Source organism: Eleutherodactylus coqui, chromosome 10 (genome assembly GCF_035609145.1).
Source record: "Eleutherodactylus coqui strain aEleCoq1 chromosome 10, aEleCoq1.hap1, whole genome shotgun sequence".
Classification (NCBI taxonomy): Eukaryota; Metazoa; Chordata; class Amphibia; order Anura; family Eleutherodactylidae; genus Eleutherodactylus; species Eleutherodactylus coqui.
Genome location: NC_089846.1, coordinates 200,532 through 225,587, shown reverse-complemented (window position 1 = coordinate 225,587; position 25,056 = coordinate 200,532). Strand labels below are relative to the sequence as shown.

The window sequence follows — 25,056 nt, the reverse complement described above, 5'->3', positions numbered from 1 at the left end:
CCGCACGGATGGCCTCCATTAAAGTCAATGTAAGTTGTCTGAACGGTGGCCCATCTGCAATGACATTACGAAAAGGTCGCAGGCACTGGCGTCACCACCCACCAACGGCACGGGAAAAGCATGGATTAAAAAAAAAACTGTGCTGGGATTCCGCTGCAGAATGTGTGCAGCCGGCCAATAGACTCATGTCCATGGGTGGGTTTGAATTCCGGGATCTGCGTGGGGAACTCGTGTGGATGATCTGGAGTTCAAGCCGCCCCATTGAAAATCATTGGTATCCGCAGCTTAATTAAAGCATGTGGATTTGTTTTGGGACCTTCTGGTTAGGAAAACAAATCGCAGCATGCGCCATTTTACCGCAGATCCCGCAGGGACAGCTCCCATTAAAGTCAATGGAAGCCGTTCACCCAGAACTGTCACTGTGGGTGTTCAGTGGATCCCACGGAAAAGCAGGAGATTTAAAAAACAAATCTCCGCTGCGCAATGTGCGGGGAACTACCGTCCAGCGGGCACACCCACATGCTGGCGCGCCCTTCCATATGCACAGAGGAGTAGACAGACGACCCGCACGCATCCGTACTGGTAAGTAATGTCCTTATGCTGTGGGCACGGTGGGATCCCACGGCAGGGCTTCCGCTCACGGAGCCCGACCCGCCCGTGGACATGAGGCCTTGCTGTGTTCATGTTTTTTGTTGTATTTTTGAACCACAATTAAAATCACATCAAATACTTCATCCGCTCTGAAAGACCACGTGTGGATTCAAACAATGCATTGGTTTTATTTAAATTGCATGACAGACTTTTTCTTCCGTCTAAAGGCCGGGCAGCTGGGCGGAAAGTGGGCGGACCCCATTATAGTCAGTGGAGCCCATCCAGTGCTGTTCGGTTCCATTCAGAGACAGATACGTTCAGCCATGGGATTCCCCTTACCTGCTCCCTGAACAAAGCAGGAAAGCAGAATCCCCCGGGGCAGATGTGAGACCATCTAAGGGGACCCACCCCCTACAGATCTTTTTCACTGCGAAATTCCCAGCGTTTTTTTCTCCAGATGTCTATGGGACTTGTCAATGTTAAAATCCCATCGCGCAAAATTGCGATTTTGCTGCGATGCGTTTTTAACATTAGAAAGCCCCATAGACATCTGGAAAGAAATGCAGCAAATTCACAAACGCTAATGGGCAGTCACCCTAAAACTGGGTATTTTTTATATAAAATGATATATGTACAGCTGCTGTAAGTTATACATCCTGTTATCAACCTGCTGATATAAACAAGGCCAGCGTATACCAGCATGCTCCATATCACTATATACAGGATGTATTACCTATACCAGCTGTACATATATAATTATATACAGGAGATACCCAGGTTATACCAGCATGCTCCATATCACTATATACAGGATGTATTACCTATACCAGCTGTACATATATAATTATATACAGGAGATACCCAGGTTATATCAGCATGCTCCATAACACTATATACAGGATGTATAACATATACCAGCTGTACATATATAATTATATACAGGAGATACCCAGGTTATAGCAGCATGCTCCATATCACTATATACAGGATATATTACTTATACCAGCTGTACATATATAATTATATACATGAGATCCCCAGGTTATACCAGCATGCTCCATATCACTATATACAGGAGATGTATAACTTATACCAGCTGTACATATATAATTATATACAGGAGATACCCAGGTTATACCAGCATGCTCCATATCACTATATACAGGAGATGTATAACTAATACCAGCTGTACATATATAATTATATACAGGAGATACCCAGGTTATATCAGCATGCTCCATAACACTATATACAGGATGTATAACATATACCAGCTGTACATATATAATTATATACAGGAGATACCCAGGTTATACCAGCATGCTCCATATCACTATATACAGGAGATGTATAACTTATACCAGCTGTACATATATAATTATATACAGGAGATCCCCAGGTTATACCAGCATGCTCCATATCACTATATACAGGAGATGTATAACTAATACCAGCTGTACATATATAATTATATACAGGAGATACCCAGGTTATACCAGCATGCTCCATATCACTATATACAGGGGATGCATAACTTATACCAGCTGTACATATATAATTATATACAGGAGATGCCCAGGTTATACCAGCATGCTCCATATCACTATATACAGGAGATGTATAACTTATACCAGCTGTACATATATAATTATATACAGGAGATCCCCAGGTCATACCAGCATGCTCCATATCACTATATACAGGAGATGTATAACTTATACCAGCTGTACATATATAATTATATACAGGAGATACCCAGGTTATACCAGCATGCTCCATATCACTATATACAGGAGATATTACTTATAGCAGCTGTACATATATAATTATATAAGGTGATCCCCAGGTTATACCAGCATGCTCCATATCACTATATACAGGATATATAACTTATACCAGCTGTACATATATAATTATATACAGGAGATCCCCAGCTTATACCAGCATGCTCCATATCACTATATACAGGATGTATAACTTATACCAGCTGTATGTATATAATTATATACAGGAGATCCCCAGGTTATACCAGCATGCTCCATATCACTATATACAGGATGTATAACTTATACCAGCTGTATGTATATAATTATATACAGGAGATCCCCAGGTTATACCAGCATGCTCCATATCACTATATACAGGATGTATAACTTATACCAGCTGTATGTATATAATTATATACAGGAGATCCCCAGGTTATACCAGCATGCTCCATATCACTATATACAGGATGTATAACTTATACCAGCTGTATGTATATAATTATATACAGGAGATACCCAGGTTATACCAGCATGCTCCATATTACTATATACAGGAGATGTATAACTAATACCAGCTGGTCATATATAATTATATACAGGACATACCCAGGTTATACCAGCTGTACATATATAATTATATACAGGAGATACCCAGGTTATAGCAGCATGCTCCATATCACTATATACAGGAGATGTGTAACTTATACCAGCTGTACATATATAATTATATACAGGAGATACCCAGGTTATAGCAGCATGCTCCATATCACTATATACAGGATGTATAACTTATACCAGCTGTACATATATAATTATATACAGGAGATACCCATGTTATACCAGCATGCTCCATATCACTATATACAGGATGTATAACTTATACCAGCTGTACATATATAATTATATACAGGAGATGCCCAGGTTATACCAGCATGTTTCATATCATTATATGCAGGAGATACCCAGGTTATACGAGCTGTACATATATAATTATATACAGGACATACCCAGGTTATACCAGCATGCTCCATATCACTATATACAGGATGTATAACTAATACCAGCTGGTCATATATAATTATATACAGGACATACCCAGGTTATACCAGCATGCTTCATATCACTATATACAGGATGTATAACCTATACCAGCTGTACATGTATATTTATATACAGGGGATACCCAGGTTATACCAGCATGCTCCATATCACTATATACAGGAGATGTATATTCCCCTGTATCCCTGTAAATAGGGCTATGGAGCATGCTGGTAAAACCTGGGTATCTCCTGTGTGGTGCCCTGCAGCAACCAAGCCACGAGGCACAACACTGAGGAGATGGCGGGAGTAGAAATGGCACTTGTCACGGTGGCTCTACCAAACTCCTCTGCAAAGGAAGCGCATAACCTCAGCCAAGACACCGCTAGGCCTCTTCCAGACAACGCTGGGACAGCGGTTAGCTGCATATTAGTGTAGTGGACCACACAGAGTTATATTTGAATACCTCAATCACTGGGAATGGGCAGTGGCTGGAACTTTACTTTTCCAATGCAAACTTTACACACCAGTGCACTAAGAACAGTTCAGAACAAGGTCAGGGAGGAGGACACAGGATGACACCGGGCCAACAGTCCTGGTTATCTGTATGACTCCGCTCCTGGATACACACACTCCAGGACACAGGATGACACCGGGCCAACAGTCCTGGTTATCTGTATGACTCCGCTCCTGGATACACACACTCCAGGACACAGGATGACACCGGGCCAACAGTCCTGGTTATCTGTATGACTCCGCTCCTGGATACACACACTCCAGGACACAGGATGACACCGGGCCTACAGTCCTGGTTATCTGTATGACTCCACTCCTGGATACACACACTCCGGGACACAGGATGACACTGAGCCTACAGTCCTAGTTATCTGTATGCCTCCGCTCCTGGACACACACACTTCGGGACACAGGATGACACTGGGCCTACAATCCTAGTTATCTGTATGCCTCCGCTCCTGGATACACACACTCCAGGACACAGGATGACACCGGGCCTACAGTCCTGGTTATCTGTATGACTCCGCTCCTGAACACACACACTCTGGGACACAGGATGACACTGGGCCTACAGTCCTGGTTATCTGTATGACTCCGCTCCTGGACACACACACTCCAGGACACAGGATGACGCTGGTCCTACAGTCCTGGTTATCTGTATGACTCCGCTCCTGGACACACACACTACAGGACACAGGATGACGCTGGGCCTACAGTCCTGGTTATCTGTATGACTCCGCTCCTGGATACACACACTTCGAGACACAGGATGACACTGGGCCTACAATCCTAGTTATCTTTATGCCTCCACTCCTGGATACACACACTCCAGGACACAGGATGACACTGGGCCTACAGTCCTGGTTATCTGTATGCCTCCGTTCCTGGACACACACAGTTCGGGACACAGGATGACACTGGGCCTACAATCCTAGTTATCTGTATGACTCCGCTCCTGGATACATACACTGCAGGTGGACAAAACACTCCACTGACACTCATTTGCGGTTAGTAGCTTGAACACTGCACGGCAGGCTCCTTCTTTCACTTGCTCTCAAGGTAGGGGTGGGATGGGAACATCGGGGTACCTCTCCTCAGCTTCCATTCTTTACCACATGAGGGTTGAAGGTACTCCCATGCAGCCGGCACTCTCCCTCCATACTCTACCATTGAAGCAATGGAACCCCGAACAACTCCCTTCTCTATATCATACAACATCACGTGACAAGACAGTTTGATACAATTTCCAAACATATTCCAGACATTCACAGACATTAACCTCTTATATGCTGCAGCTCTACAATACACATAACTAGAGACAAGACAATTTGCACAGTGCATCCACACTGAAGACATGACATGTATGACTATTATGGAGGGACCACATATGTATCAATTTGACCAGATCCGGCTCATGTGATTTGCGTTGCTATGCCGACCAAAAGTCCTCTGCACTTCCATTTACAGCCTGTCCAGGCACCGCTCCAGAGGTGAGTAAAGAGACACTAGACACTCCTCAGTAGTGCACTGATAGAATGACCACTCATAACTGCAGTCTCTCAGTGCGAGGAGCACGCCGTGGGAGTCTGCAGCCTGTAATTGGCTGCTGGCTCCCCCTGTAACAGCCCTCCCCTCTCCAAGTGCCAACCTGCGGGTGCTGCCTCCCCTCGTGACCGACAGTGCGATCGGCCGGTAATGCACGCAATGTGCATTTTGTATATGGCGGGGCCTCTAGGCCCCCTCACTGCAGAGGCCTGGTCGCAATTGCGACCCCATGCGATACGCCAGTGGCCCACATAACAAACTGTACACAGAGCCATACTAGAGCGGTGACGGTTGCTAGCTGACTGGGATTTCTTTTGCAGAAAAAATGTGAGCGATATTGGCCGTTGGAGCGAGAGAGCGTCCAGTATGGCGCGTTCACTGTCAGTACGGTCAGTATTATCACGCACGCATCCTTAGTCCACAAACATGCAGTGTTGGCTTCTTGTGCTCATAGTTTGTTCTTTCGCCTTATTTTCAGGTGTCAAAAAACATTGTAAATCCGGAGGTCGTGTTTCGCAATCTGACAGTGATGTTTCAGGAGGTGAGTTCATGTAGGAAATATCCACTGCAAACAAAGCAGGCAAATCTTGGCCAAGTCTAGGAGCAAAAATTTTTAGGCGAGTTTATTGTAGGCGCACCTATGGCTGCTGTGGGCCCTCTCTGTCCAGTGATCACCACCTTGTGGGGGTGCATGAAAACCACAGCCCGTTACCATAAAACACGGAGACTGTAATGTGAGCTATTCATGAACACAACCAAACCAGGGTAAACTCAAAGCTTTGTCACATCTGTTGTTGAAGTCCCAACCTTGATTCAATGTCTCTCTAACCATGCCCAGATGCCAACACTATCTTAAGTCAGCGGGCGTGTAGACCAGCTTATCCAAGGCATTGAATACCGCTAAACTGCGACGTCTGTAAGGAACATACCAGCTCAATCATCTCCGCTCAGGTCTACCATGGTGTGACCATAATAAATCCTTCTAATATAGATCGCTGCTTCCCAAACCAGGAGGGACCTGATCATTTTTGGAAGTTATCGACTGTGAAGTGAAAATTTACTTCAGAAATCACTTGCAACAGGAACTCCCAGAATTGATTCGCAAGATCAAGTTGGCTTTACAAGAGGAAGGGAAGCGAGGGATGATACTGTTAGAACCTCGACCAAAGCTATCAAACACCCTTTGTGTTTACTGTCAATCGAAGCTGAAAAAGCATTTGTTAGGGTGCTCTGGGGATTCTTGGAGGCCAGATTAGGGTGAGTGTTGACCTGCAGCCAAAGATTTTATTACTGTATGGTCATCCGTCGGCTAGAATAAGGGTGAATGGGGTATTATTTGATCATTCCCGATCAGCAATGAGACCCACCAAGTGCCTCCCCTTCCTCATCTATCATATATGCTCATTATGGAGCATCTAGCAATTGCGGAACAATCCAGATATACAAGAACTAGAGGTCAAAGGCCATCACTACAAAGCTGCCTCGTTGGCAGATGACCTCCACTCTGTGTGTCCAACCCTTGCTGTTATGGCTGGTAGGGGACAGATGACCAGAGGGGGGGTCACTACAATCAGCCCACTCCCGTATCCCTACCTACTTGCCCTCCTGGGCTAAGCCCCAGGGCGACAACTGGGTGGCGGTCCCTGCTCTGACCTAGTGACAGGGACCCCAAGGGAGAGGGACAGGAGACGGATGGTCAAACAAGCCGAGTCAAAACCTTCCGAGAGCAAAACAACAGAGGGTAACACAGAGAGTAGTCAGGGAAAACCGAGTCAAACCGGGGAGGCACGTGCGCAGTACAAAAGGAGCAAGACAGGAGCGGAGTCAAAGGCATAAATGGGTCAAAGAACAGAACAGATGAGAACAGTATATGCGGGTGCTAGCAGAGCAAAGTCTGACCAAACACTGGCAACCTCTGCTAGCACTCAGCAGCCTGATATGTGAAAGTCCCCGCCTAGACAGGGCGGGGAAAGGTGACACGCCGATAGGGAAGATGATAAGACCATCTCTTCCCGGGGCGCGTCCCCGAGCACGGCAGGAGCGGGCAACCACCAACACGGGGGTACCTCGACCGGAGCCGCCCGCACTGACACCCGCGGCGCCAGGAGGAGCAGAGCGTGACCACCAGCCGCCATCGCCCACAGCAGTTACCCTATACCTAACACTTGCATTTCGTTCCCCGTCATCATCAAGGAATATGAACGCTTCGGCCATCTTAGTAAATTTAAGGTTAATTATTCTAACACAGGGGCTCTTCATGTTTTTATTCCTCCTCATTCTGTCCAGATAAGGGATTCTAGTTTTCCCTTTGAGTGGTGTTTCTCCAATCTTCTAATTTAGTTGTACAGATCCGGACAGATTTAGGGTCCATCTACGGCTTTGACTTATCCCCCATATTGCGTGCGACTGGAGGGGTATCAGAAGAAGTCCGTGTTCTGGTTCTGAAGCCGTTACTCAGACGCCTCTGCATTATGCCAGTCGCTGCATTGGCTGCCCATCCACTGCAGAACTAAATGTAAACTCCTCTACCTCACTCACAAAGCTCTGCATGGCGCTGCGCCACCATACATCGCCTCCCTACTGTCAGTACACCACCATACATCGCCTCCCTACTGTCAGTACACCACCATACATCGCCTCCCTACTGTCAGTACACCACCCAGCCCGCTCACTCCGATCGGCTAACACCCTCAGACTAAACACCCCTGTAATACGAACCTCTCATGCTCGCCTACAGGACTTCACCAGAGCAGCACCCATCCTCTGGAATGCTCTACCCCAAGGCATCCGGACAATTCCCGATGCACGAAATTTCAGACGTGCCTTAAAAACGCACCTCTTCAGGGAAGCATACCAAATCCCCTGACCTAGTCCCTACCCCTCCCTATGGCTCCTCACACCTTCCACCCTGCCTATCACATACGACCTGTACCCCTGCACCTCCTTACCGCCCCACCCCATTTGCTTTCTAATAACTGATTTCCACATGTAATCCCCTACTGCCTGTGTTCCCCATGCCTCGCTCCCCCTCTTGTATCTCCTGTACCCCCCCACCCCAATTGTTTCAGACTGATTGTATCTCACGTTGTCATTGTTGTATTGTTTGCATTTATCCGTGCCTGTAAGCGCTGCGGAATAAGTTGGCGCCATACAAATAAAGACTATTATTATTAGAAATGCACTAAAGATGGATGTTTGGCCGAGATTTCTCTATTTCCTGACCGGATAAAGATAGACCTTACATACAGCGACGCTTCCACTGCGAGTTCTGGAATGGGAATCGGCTTCTTATGCTCAGCGCAGGACTTGCAGGCGCTTTCTTTTCCTATGTTCCTATTTCCGTGTGTTCGTATAGTTGGTCCTTGTTAATCTCATCCAGCGTCTCACTTTTTACCCTCCCACAGGGACCTTTCACACCTGCAGAGTATTTCGTCAAGATGCACCAAAATCTCTATACATTGCAGGTTATGGATCCAAAGGCTGCGCCCCTAGGGGCGTCACGTGGATATCTGCTGCCCATGTGAATGGCCCCCTTTAAACTAAGGAGTCTTTATATATTGGGGAGTTTCTCTCTGGCCTTTTTGCTTCGCCATAACTCATATGGTTTTCTATTTTGCTATCCGGCGCCATTTCTGATTATTTTATGCGATTTGGGATATTCCATCATACCCGAAATGTCTGGTTTCTCGAATTGTGCATTTTGCTGGGATTTGCCTTTTCCAGTTTGCATACTTTCTTTTTTGAAACCTTTAATAAAAAACAATTATAAATCGAGATGTTTCGACCGGCTGTAGGAGGTGCGAGAGGTGGGACACTTCCAGTACATCGCATGGCCTGACCGCGGGATACCTGACTCTTACGCCTGCTTCCTTGAGATGATCCAACTGGTACGTCATCATCAAGGAGAACACAAGGCTCCGATGTGCGTCCACTGCAGGTAAGTGTAATGTTAAAGGGATGTGTAGTATTAGGGCCCATTCACACCAGCGGAACATGTCCAATTTTGGTCTGTATTGCAGACCGCAATGGGCCATTAAAGTCAATTAGCCCCGTAAATATACAGTGAATACGAATGATATAGCGTATAAACTGTGCACTTATGCTGGAAATCAGTGGGGCCTATTGCAACTTTTATTGCGTGCATGAAGAACGCAATATGTGCAGAAACCCCCCCAGCATGCACAGAATGTATAATGCTTTGGTCCCTGAATACTCTGCATAGGCTGTGTGAATGAGCCCTGCTACGCACTATGGGAGTTGTAGCGGTGGGCACAATAGTTTATTACAAGCCGTGTTGTTTCCTTCGTGCAGCGCAGGTTGTGGCCGGACTGGCGTTATCTGCACCGTGGAATACATCCAGTGCCTTCTACACAAGCAGGTGCAGTATAGAAGTAGTACACTGCAGTACCTGACAGTTCTGTATAATCAGGACTGTCCTCTCCAGCCGCAGCTATGAAATCCGATGCGCTGAGAAGTCACCTTGTTGCTGGATGCAGCCGTCAGTCCGTCCTCTTCAGGATACTAAGTGCTTATTCATCAGATGCCACAACGTCCTGTCTCGAAGCCCTGGCATCATAGCACCTAGGGTGTTGTCGCTGATGCCAAGAGAACGGGAGGTGACGTTGTGGCCTCTGATTGGCTGCAGCAATCATCTGGCTTTCGGCGTTTCACCAGAGCCGATCCGCTGCTTCCCAGGGAGAAGAGAGGTAAGTATCAATTCTTCTGTTATGCCAGCCATTTTTAATGCTCGGACAACCCCTCGAAGTGTACAGCGCTCTAGCACTAGTTTGCTAAAGCCCTTCAGAGACCCCATGAAACAAAAACATTGCTTCATCTCTATCTCAAGGGGGCATCAAATCTGAAACCATAGAAATGGCTGACAACAGGGAACAACAGCTCATAAAGAGATATCCATCTGACTTGCTGATTTCCAAGTAACTTGGTAACCACGAGAGCCGTGCATCCATAGAAGGAAGGGGCACTGCAGCAGGGTTGCTAGTTTGCAAGGCGCCGACAGAATCCTTTTCACGTCTGAGTGTCACCTTTGCTACATTCTTCTTCTATTCTAGAGGGTTCCGAGTGATTTCAGTATCTATGAAGTGGTCATGGAAATGAGACGCCAGAGACCATCCGCTGTGCAGACCAGGGTATGTGACTGAAGGGTGTAGACAGGGGGCGTCCTTATTTATCAGCCACCACCACTACTTCCTATGTGTTCTCTACTAGTGCTGTCAGTCTTTGTAGCAGCATTGGTAGCCTAGAACGCTGCTGCAAGGCTGGACCAACGTACAGAAGACGTGATATGCACCCGCCATGACAGGATGTCACCATATACAATAGATTTTAAAAGTTTACACACCCCTGTTAAAATTCCAGGTTTTTGTCATGTTAAAACATCTGACAAAGATCATAAAATCCTAGAATGGTAGAGTTGGAAGGGACCCTCAGGGTCATCGGGACCTGCGGGGTCATCGGGTCCTCCGGGGTCACCGGGTCCAACACCCTGCTCAGTGCAGGATTCACTAAATCATCCCAGACAGATGTCTGTCCGGCCTCTAAAGACTTCCATTGAAGGAGAACTCCCCACCTCCCGTGGTAACCTGTTCCACTCATTGATCCCCTCACTGTCTAATATCTAATCTGTGTCTCCTCCCTTTCAGTTTCATCCCATTGCTTCTAGTCTTTCCTTGTACAGATGAGAATAGGGCTGATCCCTCTGTACTGTGACAGCCCTTCAGATATTTGTAGACAGCTATTAAGTCTCCTCTCAGCCTTCTCTGCAAGCTAAACATTCCCAGATCCTTTACCCGTTCCTCATAGGACATGATTTGCAGACCGCTCACCATCTTGGTAACTCTTCTCTGAACTTGCTCCAGTTTGTCTATGTCTTCTATAAAGTGGGGTGCCCAGAACTGGACCCAGTATTCCAGATGAGGTCTGACTAAGGGAGAGTAGAGGGGGATAATGACCTCACGTGATCTAGACTCTATGCTTCTAATACATCCCAGAACTGGACCCAGTATTCCAGATGAGGTCTGACTAAGGAAGAGTAGAGGGGGATAATGACCTCACGTGATCTAGACTCTATGCTTCTCTTAATACATCCCAGAATTGTGTTTGCCTTTTTGGCTGCTGCATCACATTGTTGACTCATGTTCAGTCTATGATCTATTAGTATACCCAAGTCTTTTTCACATGTGCTGCTGCTTAGCCCAATTCCTCCCATTCTGTATGTGTTTTTTTCATTTCTCTTGCCCAGATGTAGGACTTTGCATTTCTCCTTGTTAAATACCATTCTGTTAGTCGCCGACCACTGTGCAAGCTTGTCTAGATCTTTTTGAATCCTCTCCCTCTCTTCCCTAGTGTTAGTTATCCCTCCTAGCTTTGTGTCGTCGGCTCACAGGCCTGTAGTTTCTTGGATCCACCTTCTTCCCTTTTTTGAAGATAGAGACAACCTTTGCCCTTCTCCAACCTTCTAGGACTTCTCCTGTTCTCCTTGAATTTTCAAAGCTTCCTTTAGTATCCTAGGATGTAATTCATCTGGTTGTGGTGTATCTTGTCTTCACCACAACTGTGAGTGGGGACCTACTGATGGGCTGTTACGCCCATAAGCTGCTGATTGGCTGCTGCAGCAAGGTCCCAGCAGTGTGCGGACTGAGCTTTGGCTTGAAAGATGGATTAGGGTTAGTTTCAGTGTTAGGCTTACATAGTTAGTTGTAAATGCTTTCATGTTAGAGCGGGGCGGCCTTCACATGGAAGCATTTACAGCTAATAAGTAAGCCTAACACTGAAACTAACTCTAACCCGCCATCCAAGGCAAACCTCAGTCCCCACGCTACTAGGATCTTGCCACTGTTGTCCCTGCTGCTCCCCTAACACCAATCCCCCAGACTCATAGGGGTGTCTGCCAGAGAGGGCTCGCCGCTACGCTCACACATGTCCCTGCCAGCAAAGTGCCATGTGTGCTCCTGTCGGGCTGATCACGCGATGCCGCTGTCTGTGCCTCCTCCCATGCCACTCTACTTCTTACACACAACTCCCTGCCACCGGTCACTGTCCTATGGAGCAAGGTGCTACCAGCGTGCGGACTGAGCTTTGCCTTGGGTGGAGGGTTAGGGTTAGTTTCGGTCCATTTCAGTGTTAGTAAGGCTTATATTATTTTCATGGAAGCATGAATAATGTAGGCCTTAATAACACTGAAGAAAAACCATAACCCTCCATCCAAGCCAAAGCTCACTCACCACGCTGCTTGGACCTAGCACCAGCAGCTAATCAGCAGCTTGTGGGCGTGACAGCCCATCAGTAGATCTCCACCCACACTTGTGGTGGAGACAAGATACACCAATACCAATTCATCTGGACCTTGAATTTATTTAAGTTAGCTAAGTGTTCCCTCACCATCTCTTTGCCTATAGATAGCCTGCATTCTTTTATCCCCCCAATGGCACAGAGAAGATCAGCTGATGCTACATCTACTTTCTGAGAGAAAACAGATACAAAATAAGAATTTAAATGTTTGGCCTTCTTGGACATTTCTGCCCTTAAGAACATCCAGCCATTGGATTCTTCCTCTCTTTCTGAGTTCATTGAAATCTGCCTTTCTGAAATCCAACCTTGAGGTCTGAGTTTTCTCAGGTCTTCCTCCCCTTGTTATCCAACCTCCAAGGATATCATGATCACAGCCTCCTAAGGTCCCAGCCACCCTTACTTCCTCAACCATTCCCTCCCTGTTGGTAAGAATTAGGTCCAAGATAGCAGATCCCCTTATTTTCTCTTCTACCTTCTGGAAGATAAAGTTGTCAGAGCGGATATGAATCTGTTGGATCCATTACTTTTACCTGAGAGATCCCCAACAAATGTCTGGATGGGTAAAATCTCCCATGATCACTATGTTGGGCTTCTCTGAGAGCTTGGCCATCTGATGTAGACAGAGTTCCTCCATATCTTCTGCTTGTCCAGGTAGCCTATAGTAAATGCCTACAATGGTGTCCTTTCTGTTGTTCTCTCCTTGTATTCTTATCCAAACAGTTTCTACAGAACTCCCAGCTCTGAAGCTTGAATCTCAGTGGAGATGAATGTTTTCTTAACATACAACACAACTCCTCCTCATTTCAGATTCCTTTCCACCTTCCATTTGACGCGTTATCTGTACAATTCCAGTAGAAGCAAATCGAAGTAATTTAGGGTGAAAAATGTAAAAAGAAAACTAAAATAATGTGGTTGCATAAACTTGCACACCCTAAATTTGTTAATGCATCCTCTGACTTAACGGCGGTATTCAGTCTTTTTGGATAGGTGTCTATCAGCAGGGCACATCTTGACTTGGCAATCAGCCCACTCTTCTTTGCAGAAGCTCTGAATCTGTCAGCTTGTGTGTAGCGCCCTCTTTAGGTCACACACAGATCTACAATGGAGTTCAGGTCAGGGCTCTGGTGAAGCCATTCCTCTGTTGACTTGATGGTCTGCTTTGGGTTGTCGTCGGGCCGAAAGGTGAGATTCCTTCTTTATCTTCATCTTTTTAGCTGAGGCCTGAAGGTTTTGGACCAACATGGACTGATATTTGGGACTGTCCATAATCCCCTCCCCCTTGACTAAAGCCCCAGTTCCATTAGCAGAACAGCCCTCCATATAATGCTGCCCTCACCATCCTCACTGCGGTCTGGGGGTCTTCTGGTGACGGCAGTGTTGACTTTACACCAAACATCCCTTCTGGGATTCTGGCCAAGTCCCCCCTCTGTCCCATCAGAAATAACATGTTCTCCACAGACTTCTGGCAGAGGGGATGGAGGTTCTCGTAAAACATGACCGGGCTTGGATGTTGTTGTTAGAGAAGACTTCCCTCTTCCCCCTCCCCCACAGCCTGGACATATGAAGAACACGGGAAATGGATGTCACATGACTCCACAACCAGGATTTGTAAGAAACTCCTGCAGCTCCTTTAATGTTGTCGGCCTCTTGGCCTCCAGGAACAATGTTTTTCTGGTCTTTTCAGCACTTTCTGAGGGCCATCTAGTTCTTGGGTGATGTCACTGTTGGGCCATTAATCCCCTTCTTGTTGACGGTCTCCCCTGTGCTCCATGGTACATGTAATTTCTTGGAGATATTTTGGCCCCCTTCTCCTGACTGACACCTTCCAACAATCAGACCCCTTTGATGTGCTGTAAGATCTTTACAGACCAAGTAAGAAAGTGTTCTGAAAATCCTCCCAGAAGAGACAAACTTTATATGGAGGAACCCAGAATCCCTGTAAATGACGGCAGCGGAGTGCTGACTACTATCTATCAAGAGGTTAAATGTGATTGGCTAATACTGAATACAACCACTCCCCCAACTATAAGAGGGTGTGAACACTTATCCAGACACATTGTTTCCAACCTAAAAAGATTTCAGTTTGTCTCCCAATGGAATTGTCCAGATCACGGGTCTCATGGAAGGTGGGAAGAGATCTGAAACGATTCAACATGACAAACGCCTGGGATTTAACGGGGTTTTCTATCCCTTGTAGCATCCAAAAGTAACCACATATATAATATCTCGGTACGCCCACACTGCATATAGTAGGCACATAGATTTTACTCTCTCTAGGGAGGGTGCTGCAGAAACCCCCTTCTTCTCTCCCCGCAGGAACAATACGACTTCCTCTATCACGCCATCACTGAAATGTTTGAGAAGCAGCTGAAAGAAAATCACAGATATGAAAATCCGAATGAGGTGAGAAGGGAGACTGAACGCTCGTCGGTGGAACGGGGCACAATACTGGGCCGAGTACTGGGAGCCATAGAGAGGGGCAAGAGCAGAAGGACAGGGACACAGAGATGGCCAAGATAGCGTAAGAGACAAGCTCAGGGGTCTGCTTATATGACCCTTTGTTTGGGAGCAGGGGGCAGCTAGGAGGCAAAAAAAGAAAGGTAGAAGGTGTGAAAGGGGGCAAAGACCTCCAGAGGCAGATAAAAGTACAGGCACAGGTGCGGGGAGCCAAAAACCCACTCTCCCTCCTCTCCTGAGGGTCTAGGGCCATTTCCAGAGAAGGTCATCTTTCTGGCAAGTGTCAGTTATAATGCATTGCATATTGTGAGGTGGGATCGAAGCACTGTTCCATGGTTGAGGCATCTGAAAGGTCCCAGAAGGGCAGGAGCGTTGTTGGCAGCAGAGCCTGGTGCTTGTGAGGGAGGCTATGCATGAGTTCAGATGGGCTTCGAGGAGCTGATGCTAAGCCAGTCTCTGTCTGGTGATGCGGCTATGGAGGGTTGTGGCAAAGGCCGACAGGAAGCAGGCTAGGTAGCCAACAGTAGTGACAATTTGCCATGAACCAGGCCAGGATGCAAGCAGGTCACAGCAACCTGGAGATAAGCCAGTCAGCAACTGGTGAGGGCAGTGCACAATGAGTCGGGCGGTAAGCCGGGCCTGGCCGTCTATGGGATTTGCAGTGCCGCGATTGGTGTCAGGCTCCCCGATTGTAACTAGTAAATAAGTACACTGTGGCATCGGCGTGGTTCTTGCTTTTCCAAGTATGCAGCGTTGTGCATTTCTCATGGAAGCAGGTTGGTCCTCGCCGGACACATTAGGCTGGATGAGCGTAGTCTTACTCTGTATCTGCTCCAGGTTTTGCAGACCAAAATACTGAACTAATGTCAATCTTTGCATCTATTTACATGGCTGTTTTCATGTTATTTTTGTCTGTTTTTCATGTGCATTTTCAGTCATTGGTCTTATATGGATCCGTATGATGAAATACTGATGGTATATGGTGGCAATGTCATCTGTAACATGTCCGTATTATTGATCAATAGTACAATATACTCGTCTCAGACCGGCCTTAGAGAATCAAAATGCATGTCCTCTGTTGCAGCAATCACTGAATTGTACCTTGCCCGTGGCGGCGGCACACATGCTTGTTGGGGGCAATAGCTTGCGTTTTCTACAGCTCAGCAGGGTCCAGTGGTGACATAATCCCTAGGCCCTATCTGTGACAAGTCCAGTCCAACAAGCACAATAAGCGGATGTAGAGGTTGGTCATGCACACAGCACTAGTAATGGTTCTGACTCTGGTGGTGAGCGGCGTCCAGTCCTGGCGAGGCATACAGCGCCTCCCAGTTGGACAACCTCTCCAAAAAGAAAACTGGAGAACCTGCAGGTGAATTCCACAGGAATCATTCATATAACTGGGTATAATACACCGTGGAGCTGCCCCATTCCAGGGTCTTTCACCAATAATGGCGCTTCATACTGGGGTGTGACGCTAGTGCAATGATTGTGAAATGTGAGGGAGAAATTCTGTGGAAACCAATAACAATGCAGTAGAACATCTGTGAACGCCTCGAAACCCCCAGATAGAGCAAAACAGTCAATGCGACCTCTGCATGAAAACAGGAAGGAGGACTTCCTGATTTGAGAGCTCTCACGTATCATCTGCTGCTTGTTGTGTCACATTCTGCAGTCCGCACAGATCCAAGTGCCGTTCTACGACGATGTGGCAGCCCTGAGATTGGCCGGCCGGACCCAGACCTACAGTAGGCACAAGGACTTCGGCTTATGGTAAGTGACCAGAGCGGCTGAAAGCAGTCCCGGCCAAGTACAGATATATGTGCCATAAAGCAGTGGTAATAGGGGCAGCCACTTAGTACAGCCAGCCTCGTACCCGCCTGAGATGGCTGATAACAGGGAACAATATATTGCTTTAGTATCCCTTTCCAGGGTACAAGGTGGTAACTAAAAGCTGGTGATGTGCGCACCTCGCTGGGAAGTTAGAAATAATGATCTAGAAGTTCTATACATCCGGACTGGTGGAGTTCTGGAAAAGTGGCATTGACTACAGAGCCACGAGGAGCTGGGACTATAATATACTGGGTGGGATATCTAACAGTCCGGGTAATAAAGGGAACTGTTCTCCCTGACGGTACGTAGGGTCAGACTTATCTCTGGCTGTAAGTTCTTAACAAGTACTCTGCATTTCGCTATGAGTCCAGTTTATTCCCGCGGTCCCAGTTGTCCCACCGATCCTCAGTGATTGGCCGGTCTCTGAGTATGCTGGGAAATGGTTAGGACGGCTTACCGCATGTTGGGTATAGCGCTGTATTGTGCAGTGTTATACCCCTGTGAGCCGGCATATGGCCACGTAGGGCTTTGGTTTTGCACGCTCTCATGCGCAGTCTACCTGGTTTAATATTTTTTTTATTTCCCGCTCTGTAGTTTAGCAATGTGTATAAACGCCGCACATACGCCATGCAATGTACAGCGCATATTACATGCTCATAGAGAATAAAGGGCTCTGCGTTCTTTCTTACACATGTATTGCACACAATGTATATACCCAAGTGTGACTGGATCAATGACAATCAATGTACATTCACTGCATTCATCGCACCCGTAATACTCGATGAAATCCCGCCCGTGTGAGCCCGCCCCTAATCAGGGCAGGTGGGTGGAGCTATCAGCATCTCATGTAAAAACTGGACTCATCTCCTGCTGTAAGTTCTCAGCAAGCACTCTGCATTACGCCGTAAGTGACGCCGCTGAAATCAGCATGTCTGACACTCCGGCTGCCGTCAGTGAGAACATGACAGGTTACATAAAGTTACAAGAAAGAATGCTGATACTTTGTAATTAATGCTGCTGGAGGCATCACTTCTCATTACATATGCACATAAAACAAGCCCCGCTCCCATAATGCCTGATGATTAGTGGATCTGTTGTATTTACGGCTTCTTCTCTCCTTCTGTATAGTGCGCCCCCCGCAGTCATGAACAACACCTACGCCGTTGTGAATAAAAAAGCCAGCGCTCAGGGGCCTCCTGGAAGTAAGACACTGGATACCCGGGGCCCAACGTCCTCTCATGCCCAGTATGACAATGTCAGACCCCGCTCGTCACCAGCTGCGCCCATGGACCAGCTGTACAGCGCTGTGCTTCCTAAATCCAACAGAATGGCCACCTTGCCTTCCAACATGGATCCTATTTCTTCTTCCTATTCTTTGGCTGGAAACCCAAGTCCTTCCGAAGTCGCCTCTGTTGAATACAGTCAGGTCAACAATGTACCAAGTGCAGGTAAACTTACAGGCAGGGGCAGCTTTCCAACATTATGGCCCATACCAGGTATCGGCTCCTGGTGCTGCTTTCTTCCTGGGGAATTAGAGTAAGACCTCTGGGCACTGACTGGAGGGGTAGGCAGCAGAGGCAGCTGTAATGGTCATGTCCCGTATCGAGTTATCCTCCATGTCCCATTATATCAGTCATTTGCTGTAGTATACTGATTATTGATAGCAGGTCTATTACCTCTTCAGATTTTGGATGTGCAGCAATAGAGTTGGGCCCTTGACTAATCTGTTATGATGCACAATGAACATAACTGCAGAGATGGGAAGAGCCGACTCTATCAGTCCCATCAGTCAGACAGCAGGACTATATGGAGTTGTCCCATCAGCCACCCGTGAAGCATTTGCGACTCTGAATGTGGGTATCTGGAGGCTTTTTGTGGCCCATGTGTTTCAGACTGGATTCCTGAAGATCATTTACCAAGTGCGGTTATGTGGCCCCCTCAGGGTGATAGCTGGACCACACTCATACTTTTGATAACCACTAATGTCCCACCTTATCTTGGCCACCTATTACCAGGCTTGTTTGCTATGAACTGTGGGCTTTCTGCTAGATGCTCTTCAGTAGCATAAGAAGTGGGGTACTAAGAGAGCCCACCAAGATGGCATCGTGAATTGAGGATTGGATGGGAAGGGGTATGATATCTCCTTAAGGAGGGCATCTTGAAGGTGAGTGAGGAGACTTAAAAAGGCTATGCATGCTCTTCTGGGAAATATATGCAAATAAAGCAGATGGAACAATACCCTAGCAGCGCCACCTATTGGATAGCAAAATTTCTGCAAGTCAATGTCCAACCTTTACAGAGGTCTTTAGAACAATGATTGAGCCCCGAAACAGCTGTTTGTGTGCAGATTTTGGCTTGATTTTTAATTTCCAGTCATTGTTCTAAAGACCTGCCTAAAGGGTTGGACATTGATTTGCAGGAATGCTGCCATCCAATAGGTGGCGCTGCACAGGTATTGTTCCATTATCCTTATTTGAGAATTGGAGGTTTGCACTTGCTTATCTATCTTTGAGCCAAAGAGACCTCACACTCCGCTAGCCAAGGAGCTAATGATAGAGAGGAAGTGCGCCAATGCTGCTGAGATACTATTGGGACATCTTCTTCCCTTTTTGGTGCTGCTGCAGACAATGTATCACTCACTAGCTACATGAACCAGTTATAACATAGTGGCCAAACGGTCCTTTCACTGCTACATGGGCACGGTGCAGGATGCAGGTGTGCGGGCCGCTGATCAACACTACTTTGCACGCTGCTGAAATGTTTTGGGTTGGCTTGGCTGGGAGTGGATCTGTTGTCCTCGCTGTCCTACTATGTATCTGTTCAGTATACAGGAACTGTGGGAAGTCATGGCTGACCAACACCCGGTCATGTGAGCTGCCCGCCAGCACCGTGTTCTGCCTCGTTTGACACGGACCTCAGACCGATTCCGATTCCTGGCTACATAGAAATCCAATGTACAGTGAATGTGTTGGGCGCCCGCGGCGCCGCTGTCATGTCTGTTCTGTATTCTTGTATTTGTGAATAAAGCCATGTCTCCTCAGCGTGTGTCTGTGTCTCAGGTTAGATTTACAGTCCGGTCGCTGGGTGTGGGGGGCAGTATAGTAGCTACAATGTAAACCAAGGTAGTGCAATGCGCTAGATCTCGTTTTGTGTCTGTATACCTATGTATGATGCTTATATATACAGATTGCTACATCTCAGCCCTCGGTCTGCTGCAGATCTTTAGCGCCCCACATGGTCTTGGCATGGTCTTGCAGTTCGACAGAAGTTGGAGAGTTTAATATTATCTTGAGCGTGAGAGACAGGCGCCATATGAGGCTGCGGACCGAATATAGCATGGAATGTTATTGTATGAAGCGCAGCAGACATCACAATACTCCATGGCATTATAGAGCAGACCTCTTTTAGGGTTAGAGACTACTTTCAACTGGAGTCCCTGATGGACGCCCAAAGGGTCCCATTGTTAATTTGACTGGTGGAGGTTTCCATGATGTGTGAAAGGCACAGTCCACTGCGCTATTCTAGACGGGGTCTTTTTGTGGTCTTTAGGTCACCCTACGGAGACGTATGTATGTCAGGAGCCTTCCCGTGTACAGACGTGATATGAACATAGTCTAACCTCCACAGAGAATCTGCGGGGATCTCACAGAAGGGCTTGGCCACACATGATGCCTTCCCATGGGAGGTGTCAGTAGCTATCCTGCCCAAACTACCTGGGGACAAGGTGTAAGCCACGTGGGTCCCTCTCATAGACTAGTGTGAGTGTTGATGTGACGTACACTGCATCTAGCTGAAGGGGGTGATGTGAGACCCTAACTCTGGCTTTCTTCCTGCTGCAGTCTCACCCTTTGGCCATCAGCAGGGAGACAACAAGTGGGGTCCACCGGCATCCAATGTGAGTATTCTCAGCACTGTTCACAAGCACACGACTGAGCAGCCACAATGTGACTATATCCCTGTTTCATTTCAGGCTTATGCAGTGTCATCAGACAGTGGAGGTAAGTACCTACCCACCGCACAGTCACACACATTGGGATCCCCATTTGCACCCTTCTCTTATTGCACATGGGGCATCCACTCCCATGCCAAGCCCTAAGATGGTATATGACGAGTGGTGGTATAATGGTCCATCTCCAGCACATAACTGTTATATGTCGCCTGTATTGTTCTGCATGTAATAAGCAGATCTCCCTCTTGCAGCTAAATCTCTTGACTATGAAATTGTGACTGATGCTTCCAAGGGATGTTCGCCAGCAAGCGCATCAGGGATGGGTAAGTTCTGGGCACAGAAGTGATTGGGTCAGCAAGTGGGTTTTAGAAGGCAGTTCTGTCCGGCAGCCCCATTCCCAGTGATTAGTGCGGTGCTTGTAGGACCGGCCGCCTCATGGCAGCACTTTTTAGATGAGACATGCAGTAATAACCCCAGATGAAGGGTACATGTTTTGTGACATGGAAGCCCATGGCTCTGCAGTGGCATCTACCTGAGGTATACGTCCTGCTGCAGATCCTCCCAATGTAAACCTGCAATGGATCCTGCAGAGCGTAGTGCCAGAGCACCCGAATCCTGCGAAGCGCCCACCTGATGCCAGCGTTCTGATCGTTAGACTCTGCCAACGAGCTACAAATGTGATTGTGCCTAAAACTCTGCCCAATTGATTTAAAAACCATGATGGTGGCCAAAGTGAAGGCTGGATAGTGCCGAGCCTTGTGGCTGCGGTTTGTACTCACGCTGGGGTAGACTACAACAGGCGAGCGTGCCGGCACCGAGCTACACTTTGGGACCTGCGGTGACATTCGGTGTAAATGAAGCATTTTCCTACTAAAAACAATTTCTTTAATTGCAGGATTTAACTGTCGCATTGCCAAGCCCAAAGGACCTCGGGACCCACCTGCTGAATGGAGCCGATAAGAGGGCTGATAGCGCACTAACACTAGATATCGGACTGGTGGCTTGCAGAAGGACTCCGTGTGACTATATTGAAGGTGTCCCTGAACTGACGGATGTGTCGGTACTATTACATGTAAGAGGATGGAACGTACATCACCAGTGCCGTGTAGACTGTCAGACGGACATTATGGAGTGATCCTGCACAATCAGATGGCTGGGAGAGCGGTGATCTACAGGCCACGTATGTGGCGTCCTGCGTGGCTTCACGGCTCCGCTGGCAGTTTCCTAACAATAGCAGCAAAGAAGACGTTTGCTTATATTAAGGGTTGTCGTCCGCGTTAGAGCCGAATGCAGTAAAACAATAGAACGGTGCCCAGCCGCCCTCTGCCACGGCGCTCCAGGCTCTGTCGATAGCAGAAGGCGGGTGACCAATGCCTGCCAATCAGAGGCCACAGCATCACCTCCTGTTTTCTGGGCATCAGCACTCACATTCTGGGCGCAAGGAGTTCCGATCCGGGATGCTGCAGCGCTGGACCGCCGGGGCGGAGGACGGCTGAGTATCATTTATTTCATTGTTTTAATGCATTCATCTCTAATTTTAAGGCATCGTGTCATCAGAAAACGACCTTGGGTATAAATCACGTTTATTTGTCAAACATTGTTTTTACAAATTTTTGCTGATTTGTTTTACATGTCACAATCCAGTTACACAAATCCTGCAGTTCTCCCACTGACCACTAGTCCTAATAATAGTCTGACACTTCCTATTCTGTCGAGGAAACTTCTCAGCTGTCATCTCATTATCATCACAGGCAGGATTACACTGAGAGGTGACACCTGTATATAGATAACACAGGAGCCACCAGTCACAATAGTCACAGCTCACCTCCTCCCCTCCCTGTACAGACAGGATTACACTGAGAGGAGCCACCTATATATAGATAACACAGGACCACCATTCACAATAGTCACAGCTCACCTCCTCCCCTCCCTGTACAGACAGGATTACACTGAGAGGAGACACCTGTATATAGATAACACAGGAGCCACCAGTCACAATAGTCACAGCTCACCTCCTCCCCTCCCTGTACAGACAGCATTACACTGAGAGGAGCCACCTATATATAGATAACGCAGGACCACCATTCACAATAGTCACAGCTCACCTCCTCCCCTCCCTGTACAGACAGGATTACACTGAGAGGAGACACCTATATATAGATAACACAGGGCCACCATTTACAATAGTCACAGCTCACCTCCTCCCCTCCCTGTACAGGCAGGATTACACTGAGAGGTGACACCTATACATAGATAACACAGGACCCACCAGTCACAATAGTCACAGCTCACCTCCTCCCCTCCCTGTACAGACAGCATTACACTGAGAGGAGCCACCTATATATAGATAACACAGGGCCACCATTCACAATAGTCACAGCTCACCTCCTCCCCTCCCTGTACAGACAGGATTACACTGAGAGGTGACACCTATATATAATTAACACAGGGTCCACCATTCACAATAGTCACAGCTCCTCTCCTCCCCTCCCTGCACGGGTCACACCGCATGCTCACAATTCTCTCAGATAGAAGTCTATAGGTGAGGGTCATAGCTTACCTCCTTCCCTCACTGCACAATACACAGCATGTCCACCATACTCTTCCACAGAAGTCAATGAGCCAGCTCCTGTCCATTGTGTCTATGGCCTATAGGGTCTGCTGTAAAGTGCGTCCCTGAATGCAGTTAAATGAAGCTCAGGCACGATGGCCGCCCCTACAGTCATATACAGACAATAGAATGAAAAGCTCTACAATCATAAAAAAGATAAACAAATGAAAAGTGTTTACTTATAAAAATATAGGCAGCACATTCCATTTTAAAGCAGAAGTGTAGAGTTGGTCTAAGGGCGCCTACCCACTTGTGTTGCCGATTTTCGCGCGTGAAAAACGTGGTGTTTTTGCGCGTTTTCCGCACCATTTTCGCGGCGTTTTTCGCGGCGTTTTTTGCAGCCCTCCATTGACAATCATGGGTGCATTAAGAGAAAAATAAGGAGACATATGCAACTGACAGCTCCTATGTGAAAAAACCCACGAAACGGAAAAAAGCCCAGATGGACAAGAACACATTCTATACTAATGGCTCTTGAGAAAAAACGCAAAACATCACAGAAAAAAAATCGCAAGTGGGTCGGCGCCCGAAAGCAGAGGTTCCCAAACTGTTTTGCTCTGTAGACCACTTGCCGATTTTTATTGCTTTCCATAGACCCCCTGCCTGCCTAATATTGAATTTTCCTTAACTTATTAACCCCTTAACGCTGCAGCACTTACAGTAATGTCCTGCAGCAGTGGGGCATGTATGAAGGGACATTGTGGGGCATACTGCAAAAATGATCAAGGCATTGCAACTTGTTGTCCCCTCTGGGGACTAAAAAAAAGGAAAAATACCTTTAAAAATGTTTAACTAATTATTAAAAAATAAATAAATAAAAGTTGCCATTTTTATAATAAAATAATCTAAATAATAAAACACAATCCATATTTGGTATCGCTGTGTGCGATATATCAAAGTAATGCATTATTTACCCTGCACGATGAATGTCAGGGAAAAAAAAGAACGGCAGAATTGCGCTTTTTTTGATCACCCCGTCTCCAAGAAAAAATGTCATGAAAAAGCGATTAAAAGGTTGTATGTATTCAAAAATACCAATGGAAACTACTGGAGGTCCCGCAAAAAAACCCTCGCATAACTATGTCAACGAAAAAATAAAAAAGTTATTGCGGTCAGAAGATGGCGGCAGAAAATAATTTAAAAAAAATTAAATATCTTTTATTTTTTTTCAAAGTAATACAGCAAAAAAAAAAACGATATAAGGGCTTATTTAGACATCCATATACCGGCCAGGTTTTCACGTCCATCCGATAGGCAGTGTCCCTTTCTGCAGGGGGAGGGGGCAGGCCGGGAGCGGTGCACTGAGCTCCCGCCCTCTCTCCGCCCCACCCCACTGTTTGCAATAGGACGGGGAGGGTAACTTAGCCCTGCCCCCACCCTCCTATGGCAAACAGTGACGAGGGTGGAGAGGGGGCGGGACCTCAGTGCACTGCTCCCAGCCTGCC

At 47.0% G+C, this 25,056-nt stretch overlaps 1 protein-coding gene across 2 annotated transcripts in view; it reads left to right on the top strand.

Annotated features, from left to right (window-relative positions):
• The window catches only part of PTPN18 (protein tyrosine phosphatase non-receptor type 18), an 80,531-nt gene extending 56,099 nt beyond the window's left edge, over positions 1-24,432 (top strand). The window contains exons 6-17 of one of the 2 annotated variants that reach the window (XM_066579921.1): positions 5,777-5,845; positions 5,935-5,997; positions 9,251-9,393; positions 9,768-9,834; positions 10,526-10,603; positions 15,081-15,167; positions 16,894-16,991; positions 18,180-18,499; positions 20,891-20,946; positions 21,022-21,049; positions 21,252-21,323; positions 21,896-24,432. In XM_066579921.1, coding sequence (XP_066436018.1) covers positions 5,777-5,845; positions 5,935-5,997; positions 9,251-9,393; positions 9,768-9,834; positions 10,526-10,603; positions 15,081-15,167; positions 16,894-16,991; positions 18,180-18,499; positions 20,891-20,946; positions 21,022-21,049; positions 21,252-21,323; positions 21,896-21,960 — 1,146 coding nt within the window. In that variant the 3' untranslated portion in view covers positions 21,961-24,432. The remainder of the gene's footprint in view (positions 1-5,776; positions 5,846-5,934; positions 5,998-9,250; positions 9,394-9,767; positions 9,835-10,525; positions 10,604-15,080; positions 15,168-16,893; positions 16,992-18,179; positions 18,500-20,890; positions 20,947-21,021; positions 21,050-21,251; positions 21,324-21,895) is intronic. The other variant, XM_066579923.1, reaches the window with a different exon arrangement.
• The last annotated feature ends 624 nt before the right edge of the window (positions 24,433-25,056 follow it).